This window comes from Poecilia formosa, unplaced genomic scaffold (genome assembly GCF_000485575.1).
Source record: "Poecilia formosa unplaced genomic scaffold, Poecilia_formosa-5.1.2 Scaffold37, whole genome shotgun sequence".
Classification (NCBI taxonomy): Eukaryota; Metazoa; Chordata; class Actinopteri; order Cyprinodontiformes; family Poeciliidae; genus Poecilia; species Poecilia formosa.
This window is the reverse complement of record NW_006799976.1, coordinates 216,503-239,002: the sequence shown is the minus strand read 5'-3', so window position 1 is coordinate 239,002 and position 22,500 is coordinate 216,503. Positions and strand designations below refer to the sequence as shown.

Genomic DNA, 22,500 nt, shown 5'->3' with positions numbered 1-22,500 from the left:
CAGCCCACCCCTCCACTTCTCTGTCTCTTTCTTTCCACTCCCTCCTCCCCTGACACCGGTTGTTCTGCCAAGTGCTCAGTCGCTGCGCTAACACCACTGGCAGGGACTGAGCTCTAATCCATCACACAACCCCTGAAACTGCTGGATCTCCAAGCTCTGGCTCTCCCGAAAGCTTTTCCATGCAGGAAGAGGCTGCAGAACGGACAAGGCGAAACTAGGCAGACAGACCTACAGAGGGACGCCAGGCAAACAATGTGGTGGGGAAAAGGGTTTCGCCCTCGTAGACTTATTCTATTTTTAAACGTTTTCCAATCACAAAAACGTGAAATTGGACAAACAAAACCACAGTAAATCCAAAAAGGCAGCTTTTAAAAGACGATTTCATCCATTTAGAAGAAAACAAAATAATCTCACTCTTCTTTGCAGAAATGATTTCAGCCACACTGGAGGGTTTTCATGCAGGAATGGCCTCTTTAAGGTCAAGTCACAGCATCACAATTTGATTTAAGTTCAATTCCAAAAACCTTCATGTTAGTTTTTTGAAGCTACTCAGAGTTGGACATGCTGGTTTGTTATTTTTTTATTATTATTATTATTATTGTCTTACTTCACAATCCAAGTGCATCTGAGGTCAAAAGGACAAACTGATGATAGGATGTCCTCTGTCAGGATATCATGGTCATAGTTCCAACTAAAATCTAAAATAATCTAGACCCTGAACCAGCAAAGCATCACACTACAGATAAACACGGTGGTGATGTTTAGCCGTCAGTTTGTTGTTTTGAAACACTGTTAGTTTCATGAACGTTTTCAACAGAATATATTCTCATAAGTCATTGCGATCATCCAGGTATCTTTTAGAAAGCATGAGTGAGGCCTTCAGGGCTTTCTATGTTGTTCTGGGTTCCTCTTTGATCTCCTAAATGAACCGTAGACAAACTTTTTGAGCTTCCCCAGTCGCTCCTGGGGAAGTTCACCACTGTCTCATGTTTCTCTGTTGTGGTTCACTTTAGTCTCAGAAGTGACTCTGTCGTTGTTTTCCAGACACACAGAAGTCAATGTCTTGGTGTTATTCTAACCCGCTTCAAGGGTTTTTGGTTGAGAAATTCATGATTTTACAGGTCTGGCACCAATTAGCCCCTCTAAGGAATGTAATCTTAAAAATGTGGTTAACAAGTGGGATAATTACTTTTCCCAATTGGGCCAGGTTAGTGTGGATAGCTTTTCTTCCCCCTTAATAAATGATTTTGTCATCTGAAAAATGCATTTTGTATGTAACTCTGCTTATCTTTGTCTGAGATTAAAAGGTGTTTCAAACCATTAAGTGTGACGAAAAAGCAAAAAAACTGAAGAAATCTTTTTTTTTTTTTTTTTTCTTGTTGTTGTTTTTTTGACACCAAGACATTTGCTGCACCAAAAACACAAATCACTTTGCGGTGTGCGTCCGGGAGCGGGTCGGACCGTCTTTAAGTTTATGCGTTCAATTTTGATCCGACCCCTTCTTTTTCCCGAGGGCAATTTCGGAGCGGGACCATGAAGCATAGAGTCCACCTAATGCAATAAGTCAATAAAACATCCCATCGTCACACAGACACTCTGCACAAAAACCTCCTTCCAGGGGAAAGCAGGAACATTTTCTCCTCCACCTGCAAATTGTTCCTTCTCCAACCATTTCAACATTTTAACATTCTGGTTCACATCCCCTCATTTCAGACCTGATGGTAGTGCTGCGGTGAGCAAAGTTACAGCACAGATAAATCCTCCTTTCCATTTATATTAAGTGGTGTAAACGACATGTGGAGTAATGTGCAGGAGAAGGTGAAACGTTCGGCATTGCCGTTAGCGTGACCCCACTTTATAAGGGCGCACATATTCTTGCACTTACGAGCATTAAAGTCGTAAGTGGCATTTTGACAGAAGAAAAGAAAGAAGTATATGGTTGTTGGGGTAGTTTCCATGCAGTGATATTAAGATGAGCTTAGTGAATAAATTATTTGTCCATAAAAAAAAATACCTGTAAAATATTCCAGCTGGCCTACTTCCTGTTATCTATGCAGTTATCATCTTTGTTGATGAGATGATTAGAGTCGCAATAAGATTTTGTCACAGTAAAAACACAAATGACAAACGTAAAGAAAATTTTTTTTATATTTTCATTGTAGTAAACATTTGATCACATTACAACCTCAGGCATCAGCGCATTGTTTTGAATTTTTCTGACACAGCAACATAAAGTGGTACAATATCATGAAGTGGAAGCAAAATTATCCATGATTTTAACTTTTATTTTCTGAAAAGTGTGGCATGCATTTGTAATCAGCCTCCCTGAGTCAATAATACTTTATAAAAAAATAAAAATGAAATCATCTTTCACATTTGGAAAGGTCATTTGGAGAATATCTCCAAATGACCTTTCACAGCTAGCTGTGCACATCTAGAGACAGAGATGTTGGTTCAGTTTTTGCTCAAGTTTTCTCAGATTAGATGGAGACGAATCTGGGAACGTAAATGTTTAAGACCCAATAATGTTATCAAGATATTTTAAGTGACTGGCCAATGAAAAGTGGAGCATCACTGCAAAAACACAACATCTTATAAAGTATGTTGGCTCAGTTTTCAGTGCAGATATCTTATTACACTTAAAATACCGTAAAACTAACTTAAGTTATTTTTCAGCAAGATATAAAAGACTTTTTTTTGCATAAATAATTATTGAATATTGATTAAAAAAAGGAACTAGATCCACTAGCAGATTATTTCACTTAGAACATGAGAAAATGTGAAACAATCTACAAGTTTGTTTTATTAAAATTCAATAGTTATTTACTTAAAACAAGCTCCTATATGTTGCTGAAAAGTTACCTGTGAATTAGTTTTGTCATATTTCAAGTGTAACAAGATACCTGCACTGAAAACTAAACAAAATTACGCTGTGAGATTTTGTGCTTTTGCAGTGTATTTGCCAAATGGAAATTTGTAAAAACAAATAAATACATTTTGAGAAATATTTCACTGCTTTACAACACTGAAAAGAGTGAGCTTTCGTGGCATCTCCTTTGGAGATTTCAAAGTGTCGGCTGAGTTCTTGTTTATGTTGCAAATCTTCCCTTAATCTTACAAAATAAAACATCATCTTGTGAGAAAGGAGACAATCTGTTTTTACAGACTCACTAAGGTTTGAACATAAAACAAAACAGAGCAACAAAATAAGCGTGAAATAGTTTAAAGTTATTGGAGACACACTGCAGACTAAGGAAATCAAATGCCGTGGTGAACCCTGAACCACCTCAGGGTTTCTGCTTGCCTCTAATCTTCTTAGTCTCTCATCTCTTTCTATTCTCATTCAAATAAATCACTGACACTGCTTCCATCTGACTTGCACTTTTAGCTATTTAAAAAAGTGTCTAACTTTTGTTACGGTTGATTCTCCACTCTTATTTAAAACAGTAAGTTCAGTTTTGAACCAATAGTTGTGCTTTGGCTCTTTTATAAAGGTGTGTTGTTTTAACTGGTCTTTTCTTGCTTTTCTGCAGGGATGTAAATCAACACTCTCCTCCTTGTCAGCAAGGTAGAGAGCTGATTGATTTAGCCGCTGCACCATCGCCCTGGCACTGGAACAGGGAGTGACTGAAGGAAGACCGAACAGGAATCAATCCTGCAGCACGTCTCAAATGTGTACCCGCTTTTTTTAATGTTAATATCTCATCTTTTCACCTCTTAAAATCTTTTATTTCTATTTCTACAAATGCCTCTGGTGTGTCGTCTGACCACGATTTCCACTCTGCCTCCCTCCTTACTCGTGCTGTATCCTCCTCGTCTTTCTGCTCTACCTCGTGCAACCTCTTCTAATTTTTTTTTTTTTTTGGCAGGAACAGCAGTTTTATTATTGAATGTGACCTCTGCCAGGATGGGTCAGATACTGCGGTGGGGCCCATCTCCGCTTGGAATTTAATGTAGGAATAAGTAGAAAAATAGGGACACAGCTGAGGAAGGTAGATAGGGCAACGTCAAATCAGAGAGCCCATCAATCTTGTGCACCCAGTAGGTGTGAGGGTTAAGCCGGACGGCTGAAGGTATAAAGTATAATACTTCTCTGTCTGAGATTTTGAGACTTGAATCCTGGTTGCTGCATCCCTGCTTGGTTAATCAGTTTAACTGACTTTCTGCTGAAGGACAGGAGACCAAACGTGGCACTCAGGAGCGACACAGTGCCGCGTTTGGTCTCTGCTGCCATCTCAGAGGAGTCTCAATCGATCCTGACAACTCAGTGTGTCACCCGGTCAAGCTGGCAGAGGGAGGGAATAAAACAAGAAGCCAAAGCATCCTAGTCTCTTCTCCCGCTGCTCCTGCTGCAACCAGTGTAAAAGTTGCAGACGATGTTACACTATTTTTTTTTAGATCATTTGGTATTTGATGTTTGGGACTCTCCACTTTCGCCTGGTTGGAATTTATTTGTCTTAGCCAGGGCTGGATTTACAAGGATATGGGGCCCGGGGCTGGAGCCAGAGTTGGTGCCCTGTCCACTAAGGACAAATTATTTTATGGATGCAAATTACAGTAATAGGTAGTCTTGTGCATCAGCAGGTGTAACTTGATGCACGGTAGGTTAAATGTGTCCCCTCCCCAGTAACTCCATGTTGTTTCCAAAGAATTGCACTTGAATATTGCTTATCTTCACAAACAATACCCCAAGCTATTTATGCAACTTATTTAATGTGGACCTATGAGTTTGTGTAAAACATTCATTCATTAAAAAGTAAAATAAACAAATAAGCCCAAATCCATCTCCCCAAAACAAATATTGTTGCCCTTTCTAAAGTCACATAAATGTCCAGTTATTTCTGCTAAAGTTTGTGGTTGTAACATAACAAAATATAAAAAAAAGTTCAAAGGGTGTGAATACCTTTGAAAAACTCTGTAACGTTCCTATTTTGAAATGCCATGCAGACAGCAAAATATGCAGAGAGCTATTATGGATATCTGGGGGCTTGTCCGGGATTTAAACCTAAGATTTTTCTTAAGTTAGGCAATAATTATAGTCTCTCCGTCTCCTATATTTTAAGGATTCATGTTTTGTTTTAATAATTAGACCAGAGAAGCCTGGAACAAAGATTGAGCCGTGATGGGAAGTGTCTCCAGGAGACGCTGACTTCCTGACCTCGACCTGCTGACCTCCTCTCTGACTCCAGATATCCCTGCAGAACTGAACTTCCTCGGAAAGCGGAGTCTGAGTTCTTATTTAGTGGATGAACAAAGGATGAGCACAGTTCAATCTTTAAAGAGACAAGAACTAACCAACAAAAAAGCGAAGTGAGAGGAAATACATTTTGTAAAACAAACACAGACTGAGCAATCCTGTGAGACCGAGCCGTACAATCGACTGTGATGCAATCTCAAGGTGCTTTTCTTGCTATACATTTGGTGGGTGGTCAGGGTGGGGAGCCTGAATCTGTGCTGAGCTGCGGGAGAAGGTGAAAAAGGCAGATTAAACCTCAGAATAGCTGCTCAGTGTTCCTCTAATAGAGCTCGTCTTCCTCTGAGACGAATAGCTCATTACCACAGAACTGCCCCTGAGGACCGTCCCACCCCCCCGCTTTTTGCCACCAGCTCCTAACCCCTTTCTCTAAACCCCCACATCTGCATCAACAACTGTTAATAGCGTCAAAGTAAACATCACTCAGCCTTCTTTTTTTAATGTTACATTCACTGCCAGAGTGAAATCCGCCGTTCAGTCCCACAGCTTTAACTTTCAGCCGACTCTCCTCTACCTCTGTTCCCCGTCGTCCCCTCGCTGGGGCGGCTCGTGTCGACACTTTTCCTGATTTGGAAGGCTTAGATGAGAATTCCCCACCTTAATCTCCTCTGTTTCCTTACTTAACCCTCCCAGGGGTTTCAGAGAGCTGCTCTGACCGGCACGCACCCACTGACACGCTCAGAAATGACTGGATCACCATCATTCCCTTTAAATGTGCACTTAATGAGGTCTTGCGTCTTATACTCTCCCGCTCTCGTTGCCTTTTTCTCCCCTCACCCAATAATTGTCATTCTGGTCCTCGACTTTGGTGTCAGATCGAATCATCGGCTAAAAATAAAAAATAAAAACAAATCTGCTGAGCTGCTGTCAGAACCTAGCCTGGCTGGATAATTATTTAAGTAGTGATGGTGGAAGCACTTAGAGGAATATGGATTCAGCTCTTTATTAACCAAATAAACGGTGAGTATTCACGTAGGTAGGAAAAGAAGGAAGCAGAGGCTGTGTTTGTCGTTTGCCTTCTGAATGAGAAATTCTTTACACGCCTGCTGTTGAGATGAGAGATGTCATCATGAATTAGACGGCCTGCATGTGGGGGAGCGTGCTTCATTAGGCTGGCTTCTGATCAGCTCCATCCCTTTAAGTATCGTCTCAAACGCTCATTGTGGTCGGGCTTGATTTTTTTTTTTTACACTCATAAAAACCTAAAAGAAAAAAAAAACGTGGAGTATATTTACATTCAGTCCTTTTTAACCCTGATGCCCCTAAATAAAACATGTAATTAAGTCTCAGTATATCTCCAGAGATCATTAGTGTCAAACAGCATCGTGACGAGCAGCTCAGAAATAAAGTTGCAGAGAAGTTTAAATCAGAGAGTGGCTGGAAAATAACATTCCAGCCATTTTTAGTTCATCATCTGAAAATGGCCGCCCACTTTCTTAACAAGTAAGAAAGCAAAGTTTGGAAAGGAAACCGGCTCCATCTCATGTGCAAACACTTGTTATAGAAAGCATTAGATGAGACGAAAATGAAACTTTATGATGCTGGTCCACCTTAGGGAAGCTGGTCCAAGTTGTGGAGCCAAATGCAGGACAAACCTGCTGCAAGAGACTTTGGAGAGCTTCACCGTCCAACATGAGAAAAAAACAAACAAAAAAAAACAGAAATACCAGAACTGAAGTGGAATGGTTAAGCGCAAGGTATGTCTTAAAGCGTTCAAACGGCCCAGTCAAAGTCCAGATTTAGAACAGCCAAGAATCTGTGTGGAAAATTGCTGGTCAGCTTGAGCATCTATGCAAAAAAAAAAGAAAAGAAAAGAAAAGAGCAAACATTTCAGTCTCTAGATGAGCAAATTAGCTTTACAAAGTCCTGACGCTTTTTTCCGATTTTAATTTGAAAGGTTTTTGAAAACCATGTATCTTTTCCTTGCACTTTGCAATTATGCACCCCTGTGTGTTGGTCTACTCTACTTAATGAAAAAGCTATAAAATACATTAAAAATGAGATAACATGAAAAACACCAAAATAAATAAATAAATAAAAACTTTGAGGGGCGTGTTAAAGGTTTTGCATTGCTCTTTTTACTGTGACTTTATTGACCTCTCAGAAATGAATTCATGCATTTCAGTGAAAACACAAATAAATTCTCACATGCCCTTTCTCCCAGGAAGTGCTGCCTCAGCCCTTTGCCTTCCCGTCTATAGCTGCAGTCCTGGTGTGATGGATGGCCTGCTGAACCCCGTGCCGGGTAAAACGCTGTTGTCTGCCTCCCCTCAGGAGACGCTGGACAGTAAAAACCAACAAAGAAGAAATGGTGCGGCGACTTTGAGTCCAGCTAACTAACTTTGAGATGGACCAAACGGGCGTGTGAAGAAACCCGGGACGTGGATTTGTGGGAAAACCCAACAAAACACACCAGACGCAGATAATATCGCTTCAGTCTGTTTTTAGGTCAACTTCATCACCCAGAACCACTCCTGAACTTTGGCTCTTTTCTTTGAAATATTCCATCGATCACCAGGAGATTAAATGCTACATCTTTATTTATTTATTTATTTATTTTTAACCATCTTCTGTCTCGTACCCACTAATAAACCTACTCAAAACTTTACAAGATGACTCAATATGAATAAGCATTTGCCTAATGCACGGGTTTACAAATTTGCAAAAGCAAGGTCAGCTGTACTGAGGCCTGCAGCTAAAAACAGCCTTTTATAGATCAATGCAAAAACGAAGGAAGGGAGGCACAGGAAGAAGGCGATCGGAGCGGAAGAGGCGTAATTTAATTTTTTCCTGTCCTCCAAATAGCCTCTCTCTTTTCACCAAGACGCTTCGCTATTGATCTGACATAAGAGCTGTGAGCCAACGAGTGAGGGGAGAGCAGATGAGTGCAGCCCTCCACAAGACTGATTCAGCCTGACTGAGCTCCGAATGTGTGCGAGAGTAAATGAAAAACCGCTTTGAGCCTCGTTCAGAGGATTTACAAAGTCGATCCTCACATGAATCCCGACAGCTCAGAACGAGACGTGACATATGAAGTACATCTGTGGGGGCTAAAGCGAGGGTGTGTTGGGTCTTTTTTTTTGTTTTTGCATAGTTTAGAACAAGTAAGTAAGCAACATACATAGCTGGCTATTGGTTTAATTTTTAAAATCAGATGAATATCTCATTGAAGTCTTTTGCAATGAATAACAATATGTCACCATCTGAACAAGGTTGTGGGAAAAACCAACCAATCACCCTTCAATACCTGCACTAATTGGCCAGATACTAAGACAAACCAGCAAAACTCACATATAAGGCCCAAATGCATCAAATACAAACGGAGGTTACTATCGTTAACTAAAACTGATATAATAAAAACTGAAATTAAGAAAACATCTTCGTTAACTGAGGTAAAAATGGAGAAAAGCTATAACTAACTGAAAGTATATCGTGTTTTAAAAACTAAAGCATATTGAAATATCATTCACTTTTGTGTTTACGAATCTATTTATTAGCCTTTTGAACTGATGTGAAATTAATATTTTTTTCCACCCACTCAAGCAATTTACGTCAGCTGTCGTAAAATTACGGTTCAACAATAACCGAATGCAGTTTTTGAAAACGCTGTCTTCTCTTGAGCCTCCGCTACTCAGTCGATGTATAAATAAATCACAATACGACACTTTGACCTTTTTGAATTCTGCACTTAAAAACGAACCAAAGTATGAAGAAACTAAACTAAAACCAAACAACATTTAGCTAACAGCAAACCCAATAAAAACTGGCGAACACAACCTAAAACCAACTGAATCAGAGCAGCAGAAGGTGACGGCGAAATAAAAACTGAAGTTTATTGACAAAATCCGACCCGTCCGTGAGTAAAACGCTCACACTGTCGCCTTCCCTGCCAGATAAATGGGAGAGACGCACATTTGTTTTCTTTTGCATTGTGTCAGATTAGTGAAGTCCTCTCCAGCTGCGCTCGGCGCCGGCAACTCTGTTTATAAAGAGAGAGCGAGGTGTGGGAGGAGAGCATTATGTAGTGTCAATACTTTAGACAGCAGCAAACTACGGTGATATGTTGCTCTAGTAAGAGACTGGAGAGAGACGATGTCTGTGTGTGTCTGAATTCACACACACACACACACACGCACACATGCACACACACACTCGGTGGCCTGGCCTATAATCGTTCCCATTTAAAATGCTAATTTGCTCTCTCCCGCAGGTGCCTGAGTGTGTTTTAGACTAAATTGCTCGTCATAGCGGGTCAATCTGAGCTTAATGAATTAATGTGTTCTCTCATTACACTTACCGACGCAGGATGTCAGACGGCAGGCAGGTGCTCTGAGCCCTTGCGGGGTTTGCCCTCTTCCTGCCTCCCCCGGGTGCGCTCAGATGAAGTTTCACATGGGAACCATGAATATTTCACTCGATCTCTTGGATTGGACTTGACCTGTGACCTTCTTCGTTATGGCATAAATCTACTTAGCTCAGTGACTCTAAGCTACCAGTCACAATGGGATCGCCGGTCCTGGGGTGAGCCTGACTTCGAGCTGAAACAGCAAATGGAAGCAGATTCCCTAAAATGATTGGGTTTCTGGCTCTGTTTGATAAAGTATTGGTACCCATGCCGTAAGTTCTCAACTGCGTTTACGTCTGGACTTGGACTGGGCCGTTACGACGCGTAAATACGGTTTGGTCAACATCATTTTATTGCAGCTAGGGCACAAAATCTTACCAAATGTTTTTGTCTAGTTTCTAGTGCAAATACAGCACTTTGAAATTAAGACGAAACTAAATTACAAGTAAAGTTTTTGCAAGATCTCAGAGCTTATTTTCATTAAACAATTCTTTAACATTGATGAAAAAATCTTGGTTCCCCCAGTAGATTATTTCACTTATACCTAGTACTTTTTCATCAATTGTTTTCTTGAAAATAAACTCTTATATCTTGCTAAAACGTTCTTTCTAAGTTAGTTTTGTCTTCTTTCGAATTTACTAGGTTCTAGTCTAGTTCTGGCACAAGAACTAGACCAGAAATACTTGGTAAGATTTTGTGTTTTTTGCAGTGTGTGTAAGGTCAGGTTCAAGGTGAAACTCTTCCACTCTTCCTTTTTCCTTGCAGGAGAAAATCCTCCCCTCAGCATGATGCTACCGCCACCGTGTTTCATAGTGGGGATTGTGTATTCGAGGTGATACTGTACCGTTGATAGATTTCAGTCACACAAAGTGTTTCACCTGCTGGCCAAAATGTTTCATTTCTGTTCTATCTGACCAGAGTTTTGCTTGTCCTCTAAATGGCTTGTGGGTTTCTGATGACTTTTCTTCCATATATCCGACTTTCATAGGATGCACAGCTAACAATCGACTTGTTGATGTATTGGTTTGTCCAAACTGCGACTTTCTGCAGCTCCTCCAGAGTTACCGCTGGTCTTTCTCCAAGAGAAGCTCTCCTGTCAGCTGTGATCTTCTATTTTTAAAATCAGAGACTGAGACTAAACTCAAGTGAACTCTGTCGGCTAATTCAGGGATTTCCACCGTGTTTTGTTTTGGGGTATTAGAGTAATTTGGGCAGAATATAAATGCTTGCTTCGCCTCTTTGCTTTGTTTGTTTAAAAAACTTGCAAAAAGAAAAAAAAAAAAAGATTAATGCTTCTTCGGCTTTCCAAATATGCACCTCCCTCACAAAATCCAGATCAAATATGTTCAAGTTTGATCATGGGACAAAAAAGGGCTGGGATGCAATTATGCAAGTCAAAGCATAACTACATCATAATCAAGCAGTTCACTTTCATGTTGCTAAAAAACAGAAGAAAAAAAAAATCAATCTACTGATGCAGTGCCATCATTTCAGCACAGTGTAAACATACAGATACACACATTTATCACCTCATGCTTTTAGCTAAACTCTGTGCTTCATCATCGTTTTCTTGGCACAGGCTGAAATCGACGTGGAGAATGCAAACCCGGAGAGAGCAGCTCTCACTTTGGCACAGGCCATTTTGTCTCCAGCTATGGAAGCGGCGCTCGACGAGAGTTAGTTGCAACATTTCCTGAAGGCTAAACGTTCTCCTGGCCGGTCCGCATCGATCCCTCTTGTGCCACAAAAATGGGGTTACAGCCCACCGACGAGAATCAAAAATAATGACCGGCCAAAAGAGAGGCTATCTGAAGGGTTAAGGAAACGAAGAGCAATAAAAGTGAAAGAGAAATACGTCAAGCGTACAGAGGTTGCATGGATGATGTGAGTGTGGCCGCTAGCTGTTTGTGCTCCAAAGAGAAGCAATAAGGAATCAATATTGTAAATGTGACTGATTTAGGGTTCATCAGCAGCTGTGATGTAATGCTCAATGCACAGCTATAAATTAGCTCCTAGAGAAGTGGTGCCATGGGAGGCTTTAATGTAGCACACACACACACACACACACACACACATGCACACTTCCCCCTCCCCCTCCCTACACACAAGCCATGCAATCATTGTAACCATGCAGAAAGAAGCAAGAGGCTTCTGGCTAGCCTGCGTTAGCCTCCATGATGTGTGAAACACGTCTGTATGATGGCAGTTCACTTCTTTTGTTGGTTAATATTTCTTCATTTTTTTTATACATACCATCATGTGTTGTTGAGACTATGTTGTATTTTATTCCATGCAGGCCTGATTTGACTAAAACTATAAATCTGGAACAACAAACGTACGGTCGATTCCTCGTTTCAGAAATCACACACACAATCCTCAGTGTTTTCCTCAGGAGCTGCATTTCCATTCTGTAGCTCAGAGATTTAAATATCTCACAATTTTATTTATTTTTTTACATAAGGACTTAGTGTATTTTATTTAACAAATACACAACACCAGAAATATCAAATTTTCCCAAAAACACACTTAGCTCATAGAGTGATGAGGTTTGGAAAGGGTTGTATATTTGATTTACAGAAAAATAAACATTGAAATACATCAGTTACTCTGAGAAAAGTTTATTTATGTGTGTTTATATTGCCTGATTCACAATGAGTAATTGGCCAGCATTCCTTGAGGATATAAGAGCCTTTTGCATGAATGTGGACGAGTCCGGCTCTTCCTGCCACATTAACTTAACTTTAATTCGAGTGTTCAGTGTTTATTTGTAAGACTCGGAAAACCAGAGAAGCGGCTGCAAGAAAAAGAAAAAAAAAAAAGGCCCGCTGGCGTTTTCTGATTTACTGATACCCAAATCGACCTGATGCTTTATTTAACACATGTGCTCGGTGACTGTGGGCGTAAGAGGAACAAAGCACTTCTGGTTTTAAACTCTATCGAGGCTGGTAATGAGCTGTCTCTCCAGGCGCTCTCCTCCTCGTTCCCTCCGAAAGCCCCAAAACTGCCACCGTCTGGCTGCAGGGGGACATCTGAGACTGCTTAGTCAGCACCGATGGTTATGATGCAGGAAGAGAAGAAGAAATGTGATAAAAAATGTAATAGCAGTCTGAATATTCAGCCACGCTCTCGCTGTGCTCCTCCTTGCCCCCTCCGCTCAGCTCCTAATTCCTCTGCTGCTGGTTTGCTGCTGGCCTTTCCCCCCTCTCCTCTTGTTAGCCGATGTCTGTGGGCGGATAGCACCGCTTCAGTGACCCTCGACCCGCGGAACACCACTCATCCTGTCTTTCTCCGCGTTTTCATCCAGCTCTCAGCACCAGATCGTTCTGCTGCAGCATGCGAGCATGCAGCCACAGGGCAGGTGCAGCGTTTTTCTTTAGATTTCAGAGAAGCAGCAGCAGTGCGCCACTTCACGTCAGTCTTGCAGGACTTGCTGCGGAGCTGTTCTGAAACGCTTTAGTGCGTCGGCTCTTCAGTCAGAGGAAAAATGGTAGGTCTGGGAGATGGAGAAAGACAAAAACTGCTCCTGCAGAGTATTCGTATGCCTTTTCTTAACGTCACACAACGCTTAGTTTCGACTGGAAAGCTTTAGTTAGACGAGCTGCTGAGAGCAGTGTGGTCACTCTGGAGGAGATGCAGAGATTCTCAACTCAGGTGAGTCTGTTGACAGAACAAGCCCTAGTTTTTATTTCGACCTGTCCGTTCTCAATTGAGAACCTGTGGCAACGGTTAAAAATTGCTCAAAAGAGAAGTTCTCCATTTGTGTTCCTGGGACTTGAATTATTTCCAAAGGAAAGTTGGGCAAAAATCTACAAAACAACATGCATTTAATGACAGTAGAGAGAAAAAAATCCCTTTTAGCAGGAAGAAACCTCCAGCAGAACCAGAACCTGGTTTGGTGTGAGCGACCTTCTGCCTCGACCGACTGGAGGTTTGTGAAGACAGAGCATCCACACACACAAACACGCATAAAAACAACAGCAACAAAACAATGGTCCTGGAGTAGTTTCTTTGTCAAACAGGAAACAAAAAGGTAATGGCAGCAGTCGTTCCTTTAGTGACCTCGTCGAGATAAACATGTAAACTCTGGGCCAGTTGTAAAATACATGAACTGACGGAGAGCGCTGAAGGCAAACACAAAACCACGCTTTCAGGTTTCTTCCAGGAACATGTATGTTGAAAACTATTTACCTTTCAGTTCCACTTCACAATTACACAGTGGTCTATTACAATGTTGTGTTTACATGTGTTAAAATGTATGGTTCTCATCTTAGTAAATCAGCATGTTTTACTTTGCACACGAAACCAGATATTCACAATCTGCAAGCAGCAGGGAGGTGAAGTAAAACAATGATCTCAGTCCTGTCCGTAAAATCAATAGCAAATCGGAGGAGTTGCTCCAAAGCAAACAAACTGAAGAGAGATAAAAGATAATAATGGAAGGGGGAAAAACTCCAGGACATCTGACCATACTTTGTTTTTTTTTCTCCCTTTGCTTCAAATGTGTTAAACTGCAGTCTGAATTAAGTGCGTTCAGTTCGGAGGTCCAACTGCCCGCACTCTCCAATCAAACCTTTGTTTGCTACCAATAAAACTGCAAATAAAAAGCCAAATGAGATGCATTGTTATTGTTTACATCCTCGGAAGGCGACGTAGGGTTGAGAATCGAGCTGCAGCTTCAGAGAGAGGCAGGATGAGGAGTGAGAAAAAAAAAACAAGGGAGGGGGAAGAAGAGTGAGACGGGGCAAGAAAGGAGGGGAGATGGAGTATCTGTGGGAACATAATTAAGTCCATGGTCTGGCTCTCTGCAGGCCTGCGGCACACTGCTCTAAAAATGCTGATTCAGTACACAGATAGACCTAGCAGTACAGGAGACAGAAGGGGATGGGGGACGGGGGGGCGCAGGCTGTACAGAACAGAAGCAATGAGGCGCTAAGGAAAGGAGGGAGGTGTCGCCAAGAAAGACCTGCAAAGCTTCAACACAACCAAAGCTAAGCTTCTGAGTTATCCCGTTAAAGAGGACGCAGTTATCGATCTTTAGTGTTAAACTTTAACGTTATCCGCAGCCAGTCCGGGACTTCATCAAACATTGAACGTTTTTCCAGCTGCTTCAGAAAGAGCAGCACAAACTCACCGCCGGCCCGCGCTAATAACAGAGGAGGACACTCAGAGGCCCAAGCATGAAAGTGTCTGTCGCTGCAGAACCCCCCATCCCCCCTCACTTCCCCCGGTCATACTGCAGCTCGGAGCTCCTCAGTTCTTCTCTTTAATAACCAGAGTTATAACTGGACCCGGTCGACAAGCAGAGGGGTTAGTCACAGTTTAAAGTGGTCAGTCTGTCGCCGGCCTGGAGGAGCAGAGGGAGTCCACATCTATAATTCATCAGCCTGGCTGCCAGTTAGACCTGAGACCGTACACACAAGCGTAAACATCTTACTTTTAAAATATGTCTTTCTAATTAAACGACAGTTTTTCTTGTCATAAGAAGACAGTTTTGACTAATTGTACTTAAAAGAAGTTTCGATGCAGATTTTGGTTTTGTCAAAAAAAAAGAAGGTATTCTTCTTATATTGTTTAATATTGTGAAATCTGGGCAAATATAAGTAAAAAAACAAACAAACAAAAAAAAAACAACAAAGTGTTCGTGTATGCTCAGTATTGTCTACCTGGCCGAAGTAACCAACATTAAAAGTTATTTTTCTCATCATTTTTTTTCCGTCTGTGGTTGAATTGAAAGAGGGAAAAAGCTTCGTTTTGTCATCTAAACTTGGTGTAACATGAGATAAAATAAAAGCAGTAGTAATGACAAGAATGTGCCTTCCTCTTCAATTTATTACCAAACGTAAGCAGAAAATTCTACCTTAGGAAATTATGCTTCAGTAATATTTAGCATCCAGGGTCATAGTGAAAAAAGAAAATCTGCCTCCGAGGAACAAACCACACATTTCACGCTGTCGTTATTTACTGAATAAAAGGTTTTCTTTTGATAGTTTCTTGCTTGAGAAACTTGCTTGCTCGAGGTCCAGTCACGGTATTTCAATTCGGCTGAGTTGTGGACTTTGACTGGGACATTGCAGCACATAAATTTGCTGCTGTGTGTCCAGTTGATAAACCATCTTGAGTCAAGTTTGTTGCAACTGCAGAAAAAAGACTGTTATTCACTGAACTACTAAGTTAAACTTTAAATTATTGTTAATACAATAATCAAACTGCAAAGGTCTTCCATTGTATGCACAAATCATCCATCGATCCGTCTTGGGTAAATTCAACAAAGTGCGTCGACCGGCCGCAACGTCTTCTGAGCACATTTACTTAATAAACATTCATAACACAATCATCTCCACAAAAATATCCTCCTCCAGCTTCAAATGACTTTCAACGGAAACGTAAGAGCTTAAAAAAAAAAAAAAAACCCAGCCTCAAACTCAGTTGGGGTTGAATGAAAACAAATGAAAGCAGCAGAGGGTTCGGCTCAGGAGGCCCAGGCGTCAGCCGTGTCCGTTGGCCTGGTTCTGCTCGTGTGGGTTGAGGTCAGGTTGGGCCTCTTCTTTTGGCAAAAGACCCCAACTCCTGAGCAGGGCAAGGCGCTGAGCCGGGGGAGTGGAGAAGTACTCCCTCTGTCTCTCCGAGTAGGTCTGTCGCCCGGGGACGATGTCTCGGTAACTCCAGTCCTAGTGGTAAAGAGAAATTGTAAAATGTGATCGTTTAAAAAAAAAAAAAACAAGAAAAAAAAAAAAGGCTTAGAATAATCTAACGTTTATTTTATTTGGAATGTACCGAGCTTAATTGCTGTTAGACTAAGGCTACAGAGGATTATACCAAGTGTATCGTCTCGGTCAGGGATTATGACATTGTTGCTGATTAATTTCTAATGTCTGGTTCATCTTTTAGGCACCCACGTTTTAAAAACTTTCAGCAAATATATATTTTTTAAGAATAAAAATAAAAAAAATCTTTATTTATTCTCAGAATCTCCAGCAAACAGGAGAAACTCCAGAGTTTCAGAGAAGGCAAAACTGTCACATGACTGCTCTTTGATCAAAAGGTTATCTGTCTGAAGTGGTTTGGATTAAGACAGATTTATTTATTTTTTGGTGTGTGTGTGTGTGTGTGTGTCTATAAGATAGCTTGTGCACCTGCCAGTGGAAGTTAAAGGCCTCCAGCAGCTTGATTCTGTCTCCTCTGGAAGCAACGCAGTCCGGAGGATCGGGCCGCACCAGCTCAGAGCCCACCGTCACATCCTCAAACACCAGCAGGGCCCGGATGGCAAACCAGCCGCCGAAGCTCGGATGAATGCAAACTCCAAACATCTTCTGTCGAACAAACAGACGAAACGGATGAAACTTGAGGTGGAGAAACAGCGACAACAACAAATGTTCCTTTTTTTTTCTTTTTTTTTTTCTTTGTTTTTGTTTTGACGAACAAATCGACGGCATTACTCTTTCGGCCCAGGGCTGGTCTGCGACATCAGACTGCTGGTAGTAGAACGCCGCTCCAGACACGTGTGCAGCGGTCTGCGCCAAGAACTTTGGCTTCCTGCTTGGCAGCAGCTCGTAGTCGAACCTCACGTCCACCTTCAGTTCTGGAAAACTCTGAGGGAGAGAAGGAGACGATATTTAGAAGTCCTAAACAAGTCGGGGATGACAAGAGCGAGCCGGTATAAATTTGCGAAACGCAGAACCAGAGACAAAGTGTCAACATCTCCATCAAACAGTAGATAACCTGTCTGCGTCAGTGCCTGTAGGTCTTTAAGACAAAAGTTTGTAATGATGCAGGGAGGCTGTTGGAGAACATTAGTGAAGAAACGGCATCACGGAGGACAAGAAACACAGCAAACAGATCAGTGTGCAGAGACGAAAACGTGTCATGTTTAGAAGACATCAAAACTGAGCTCTTTGTGTGATGGAAAACTAGCACCAAACATTGATTTGAACATGTTATTCCCACAGGTGAAACACAGTGGAGGCACCATCATGCTGTGGGAAGCTGTTTCTTCCTCAGGTGCAGGGAAGACGGTTAGAATCCTATTGTGAGTGGCAAAAAGAACTAAGACTAAGGTGAAAGTTCACCTACTAGCAAAACAATAAAATGCGCTTAACTTTCTGTGTGTAAGGCAACAGAAAAAGTATCCATCCTACTAAAAATGCTTTAGTAGGATGAATACTTTTGCCAGGCAATGAGTCATGATCAGAGTCAGTCTGGAAAAATATAACCTGGCCTGTATGCTGTGAGTTTCTGCAATAAATAGTCGTAATATCTAATATAATGTAATAACCAGATTACTGTATCTGTCAGAGTGCTTTACTTCTACTCTCACCTGTGAGACTGCAGTGGAGACACAGTGCCGGACACATTGGTCTATCGGGTCGGATGGCTTCTGAATGCTGCTGTGCTCCAAGAAGGGCAGGAAGGCTTGTTCAAACATAGCAGGAGTGCTGAGCACCACCACGGCCAAGGCATCATCTGGGTAAGGCAGGTGAAAGGAAGGAGGCAACACTGAGTTATACCAGCCTACCTACAAACACGGAGGAACAAAAACTCCGATAAGAGCAAGCAAGGGAGGAAAATGTGAACAATTTTCACGTAGAGCCAATTTGCTTCAAATTAGCTTTACATTAAGCAAAAATAGAAAGAAGAATTAAGTAAAACTAAACATTGATTCAAATTAGAAGCTAGTTCAACTAATCGGGACGCTACCATACCTTTAGAGGGTACACTTCAAACCCTAGTTTAGTTAAACAGCTGCCTAGTGGTCCTATTACACCCTCCACACTGGCAGAGGAAGCCGCCATTGTTGCTTTGGTAACGCGCGGCATTGAATTGTGGGATATGATGTTCTTTTGCGAGCCATATCGACGACTTACGCCACGTTTCCGGTTTATTCTGCTATCGTTTGTGTGAAATACAGTGACAAAAATTATAAAATACGTCGCGTTGTGTATTCACCGAGTTACTGTTGGAATGTTTGTTTGTTTTTTTATTCATAAAGTAACTTGTGAACAACAATACCCACAAATTCTAGCTGCTTTTACGCTCCTCAGGAACTACGTAGTGGTTAGGTGTTTCAATTTTTTTTTCTCCACAAATTGCGGCGCCCCCTTCTGGGGGAAAGTAGGCACTACGGTTTGACTGGGAGTCAGAAATCAACCAAACTCGTGTGGTAAGTAAAAACTTAATCTAAAGGGTTACGTCTTTCACGTATTCTGCAGGTCCTATCTAGATAATTTACACTGTAAGTTATGCTATGTTTTTGGAGCAGGTGAATCTTGTTTTGAATATCAAGAGAGCGCTCTACGAACATTATGAGGTGTGTTTTGGTGGAACTGAAAGCAAATTTACAAGTGTGCTATAACAGATATCTTCATGTAGCAGCTGCTGTTTTGTAAAGTGAAAGAATCCGCTATAAAGCTGGAGAGGGAATAACATAAGAGGAACAGACTGAAAAAGTACAAATTATTCCCCTTTTTGTCTTTGAATCCTCAAATTTTACTTCTAAATTATTTTCATAATTGTTCCCTTTTGTCAAAATTGTATTTTAAAAATGTTTTGTATATTTTTAAGCCAAATTTGCTAATACTGTATTTTATGATGGCAAAAGCAAATTATAGCACAAGTACTATTAATCTATTTAAAAAACTGACAAGGCCACAGCTAGGACCTTGATAACACTTTCAAGACATTTAGTATTGGTTTTATGCAATGCTATGGTGAAGGTTGGCCAGCAGGTGTCGCCAGAGCTCAGGATATTTCATAAATACGGCTGATGAGTAACTGTATCAATACCTATATTTCACGATAGGTGTGTGTGTGATTGCGAATGTCGTCTTCAAGATATGTCACTAAAGTTTTGGCAAAATGAAGAACCGCCTTCAAGACGAAAACTTGACGCTCCGAAGTCAGAACAGTGTTGTTTCCCTCCACACTAGGGTTTCAGACAGCGTGTCCTCTCTACAGCAATTATATATTAATTTATCACTAATATATTTATATGTCATACTTTTCCAGTGCAATATAGTACTAAAATCATATTTCATATGTTCAGGTACCCTATGTGCGAATGAAGTTATTAATAGTGAGCGATTAGATGAAAACATCCAGCAATTCAATTGAATTCATGACGATTTCCTCAGGTTCTGGGTGAAGCCTTCATGGATCTTATTTGATTTTGTATAGCTTTGGTATAATCTAATAAAATAGATAAACTAGGAGTTTTTTCTGGATTCTAAGTTTGTTCTAATTCCTGCTCTGGGTTGAGTGAAGTATCCTCTGGATCACTTTGTTCTTACTACTAGGTTTGACTCCTGCTCTGGGTTGAGTGAAGCTGTTGCTGTCATCAATCAGGGAAGGGTTACACTTCCAAACGAAATGAAGTCCGCCACTCTGCAAAAGATTTTTCACAAATACTCTAAGAATGTAACGAAAAAAGGGCTGCTTGCCATTGCAGTTGCTCAGTTTCCACTTTTGGGGAACTTATTTTTAGATTATGTTAATCAGTTAATCAGTAATTCTTAGCAGCTTCATAAACAGAAAATGGCACCAAAGCGCCAAAGAATTTCCCTGCTTACAGCTAATAAACTATATGGGGCGATTTATTTCTCACTTCCTCCTTATCATACGCTAAAGTGGAGTTATTTCCGGTCCCTGCAATAAATGACTTTTAGATAAAGGGTGGTGGAACTGTATTATCTCATGCATAAGTAATTTCACTTTGCAGAAACATCCATCAGACAGAGAGAGGCTGCGTCCTGAGTGGCGGGGTCCAACACGGACACGCAGACTTGCATTGAACACGGAACACGTGGCACTGGTGCTGCAGGAAGAGCGAGCGAGAGAGAGAGAGAGCAACTACAGCGACCCTCCTTCCTTCAGTCCCTCCAGCCACGCGTTCACTGCCAGGAGCTCCTGCTGCCGCTGGTGACCAGACACGATCAGACCCGCTTCAGACACCCAGCCGCCCGGTTCCGACTACATTCACTGGAGGAAAGTCTTCCATCGGACCGCGAACGAGACAGAGCGGGAGGTCCTACCAGAGACATTTTCACAGGAAACGATACTCAACTCCGTCTGCTTTCTTTCTGAAGAGATGATGATGAAGATCGAGATGATGGAGGCCAAACTCTTGTTTGCTCTTTGTGCGCTTTTGCTCGTTAACATGGGGTCCGCTGGTGAAGGTATGTATTTTCTTATTTATTTTTATTTTTGCTTTATTGTTCAAATAGTGTCTGCTGTTTTACTAAGTTACCGTCAGGGGCGCCTCTAGAAAGTTTTGGGGCCCCAAGAACAATCCTGGGGTGGCACACCAAAAAAACCTTAAAACACAACAGAGTGTCATTACGTGTAGCTAATTACGCTCTTTAGTTGCACTTTTAACTTTTAAGACTAACATGTTTTGGACCTGATGTCATTTGAGGAGAAGCAGACATTCAGCTTTTCTTCTATGAAGGACTAAAGAGAAAATAACAGAATAGAACTAGTTTGAAAAATAGAAAAACAAACCATGAAAGTGTGGAAACTTGTGCTTGATTTGTTAGATTTGAATAAAGAAATATCATGTAAATGTGACCATTCTGTTGAAGTTAATGTATTTATTTTAATAAATAACTAAACGCTACAGTTCTCCAAAACTCGTCAATTGCTCTCTTACGTTCATGTTATTATTATAAAACTGCAAATGTCCCTGATCCACCCACTGCTTCCTCCCTGTATCACATTGGACGACACTTCTCGCCGTCGCCAAATATGTCAACATAACAATAACGGTCCTTCAGTTGTCATCACCCCCTTTTCACAGAGTCAGCTTTAAAAAAATAAAATAAAGTGATCGCATTTAACCTGACGAGTGACACAAATGATTAAACGCATTCATAATTATTTCAACATTTATACATAAGTACTCAAATGGGAAATTTATTACTGTGTGGGTTGAAAACCCTCAACACACCACAGTCTAAAGTGAGCTTCTATAAGCTTCGCTTCACTTCCACCCTGCTTTCATGGCTGCAACGCTCCATCCTCGTCTGCCCACCTTCTACCTTCCTCTTCCTTTTTCGGGTTACACGTCTCGCACATCCTGTGTACTTCTCTCAAACCGCATTCTGTTTTCAGTCCTACCTGTTTCAAACCGCTTTGTCTATTTTTTGTTGTTGTTGTCGTCGTTTTTTTTTTCTGTCGTCTCCTCCCACATGAAAAGAGAAAATGAGCCTCTGACATTTGAAAAGGTTCTCATTGGCCCGAGCTGTCTACCTAAACGGACAGAAACCAGCGGGACTCCGCCGGAGCGTGTTTATTGGATGTAATTGACGAGAGGAAGAACATCGTGATAAATGACACGTCTAATTATGCGCAGCAGCACAATGCCAATTTACTCACTTTGTGCTAATTGGCTTGCCTCTGTGGTGCAGCTGACTTTATGCAGAGCATTAAAGCTGCTTACTGTGGAAGGAAGAGGAAAAAAAAGTGGCATTTAATTAACTTTCTCTGTGAAAATCTCCACAGCATACTCTTGACCTTTGTGACCTCTGGAATCTTTCTTGTAATTTCTTTTTTTATACACAGAGCTAATAGAAAAGAAAAATGCTTCCACTGATACAGCGAGCTTATTATGTAACATATTGCAATAAATAACATACATTGAAGTGGAAAAGTACTTACCCACAGTGTCAACGCTGTCTTTTGCTCTTTTTTTTTCTTTCACACTATAGATTACCATTTAAAATCAGACATTACCTGAGTAAATACAAAACAACGTTTTAGTGACTGGTTGGTTGTGCTGCCCTTGGCAACAACATCTGCTACCAAATGTTTGTGATTGTGGAAAATAAATCTTTTAAATCACAGTGGCGGGGGGGACCCACTCTTCTCTGAAGTATTGTTGGTAACACTTTATTTGAAGGGGGGTGAATAA

The 22,500-nt window shown here is 41.2% G+C and overlaps 2 protein-coding genes across 3 annotated transcripts in view; one reads left to right on the top strand and one right to left on the bottom strand.

Annotated features, from left to right (window-relative positions):
• Positions 1–15,410: 15,410 nt before the first annotated feature.
• On the bottom strand, positions 15,411–18,414 carry mmachc (metabolism of cobalamin associated C). Of its 2 annotated transcripts, none has more exons than XM_007550544.2 (5): positions 18,299–18,414; positions 17,914–18,111; positions 17,036–17,188; positions 16,733–16,909; positions 15,411–16,267 (listed from the first exon to the last, which is right to left on the bottom strand). In XM_007550544.2, the coding sequence occupies exons 1-5, from the start codon at positions 18,410–18,412 to the stop codon at positions 16,085–16,087; spliced, it is 825 nt and encodes a 274-aa protein (XP_007550606.2). In that variant the 5' UTR covers positions 18,413–18,414; the 3' UTR covers positions 15,411–16,084. The 2 variants fall into 2 exon arrangements, with proteins under 2 accessions (XP_007550606.2, XP_016526175.1); XM_016670689.1 differs by having other exon boundaries at positions 17,914–18,059; positions 18,299–18,413.
• A 1,905-nt stretch (positions 18,415–20,319) lies between these two features.
• LOC103137033 (uncharacterized protein P19A11.02c-like) overlaps positions 20,320–22,500 on the top strand; it is a 12,920-nt gene continuing 10,739 nt past the window's right edge. The window contains exon 1 of the mRNA XM_007550543.2: positions 20,320–20,767. Coding sequence (XP_007550605.1) covers positions 20,680–20,767 — 88 coding nt within the window. The 5' untranslated portion in view covers positions 20,320–20,679. The remainder of the gene's footprint in view (positions 20,768–22,500) is intronic.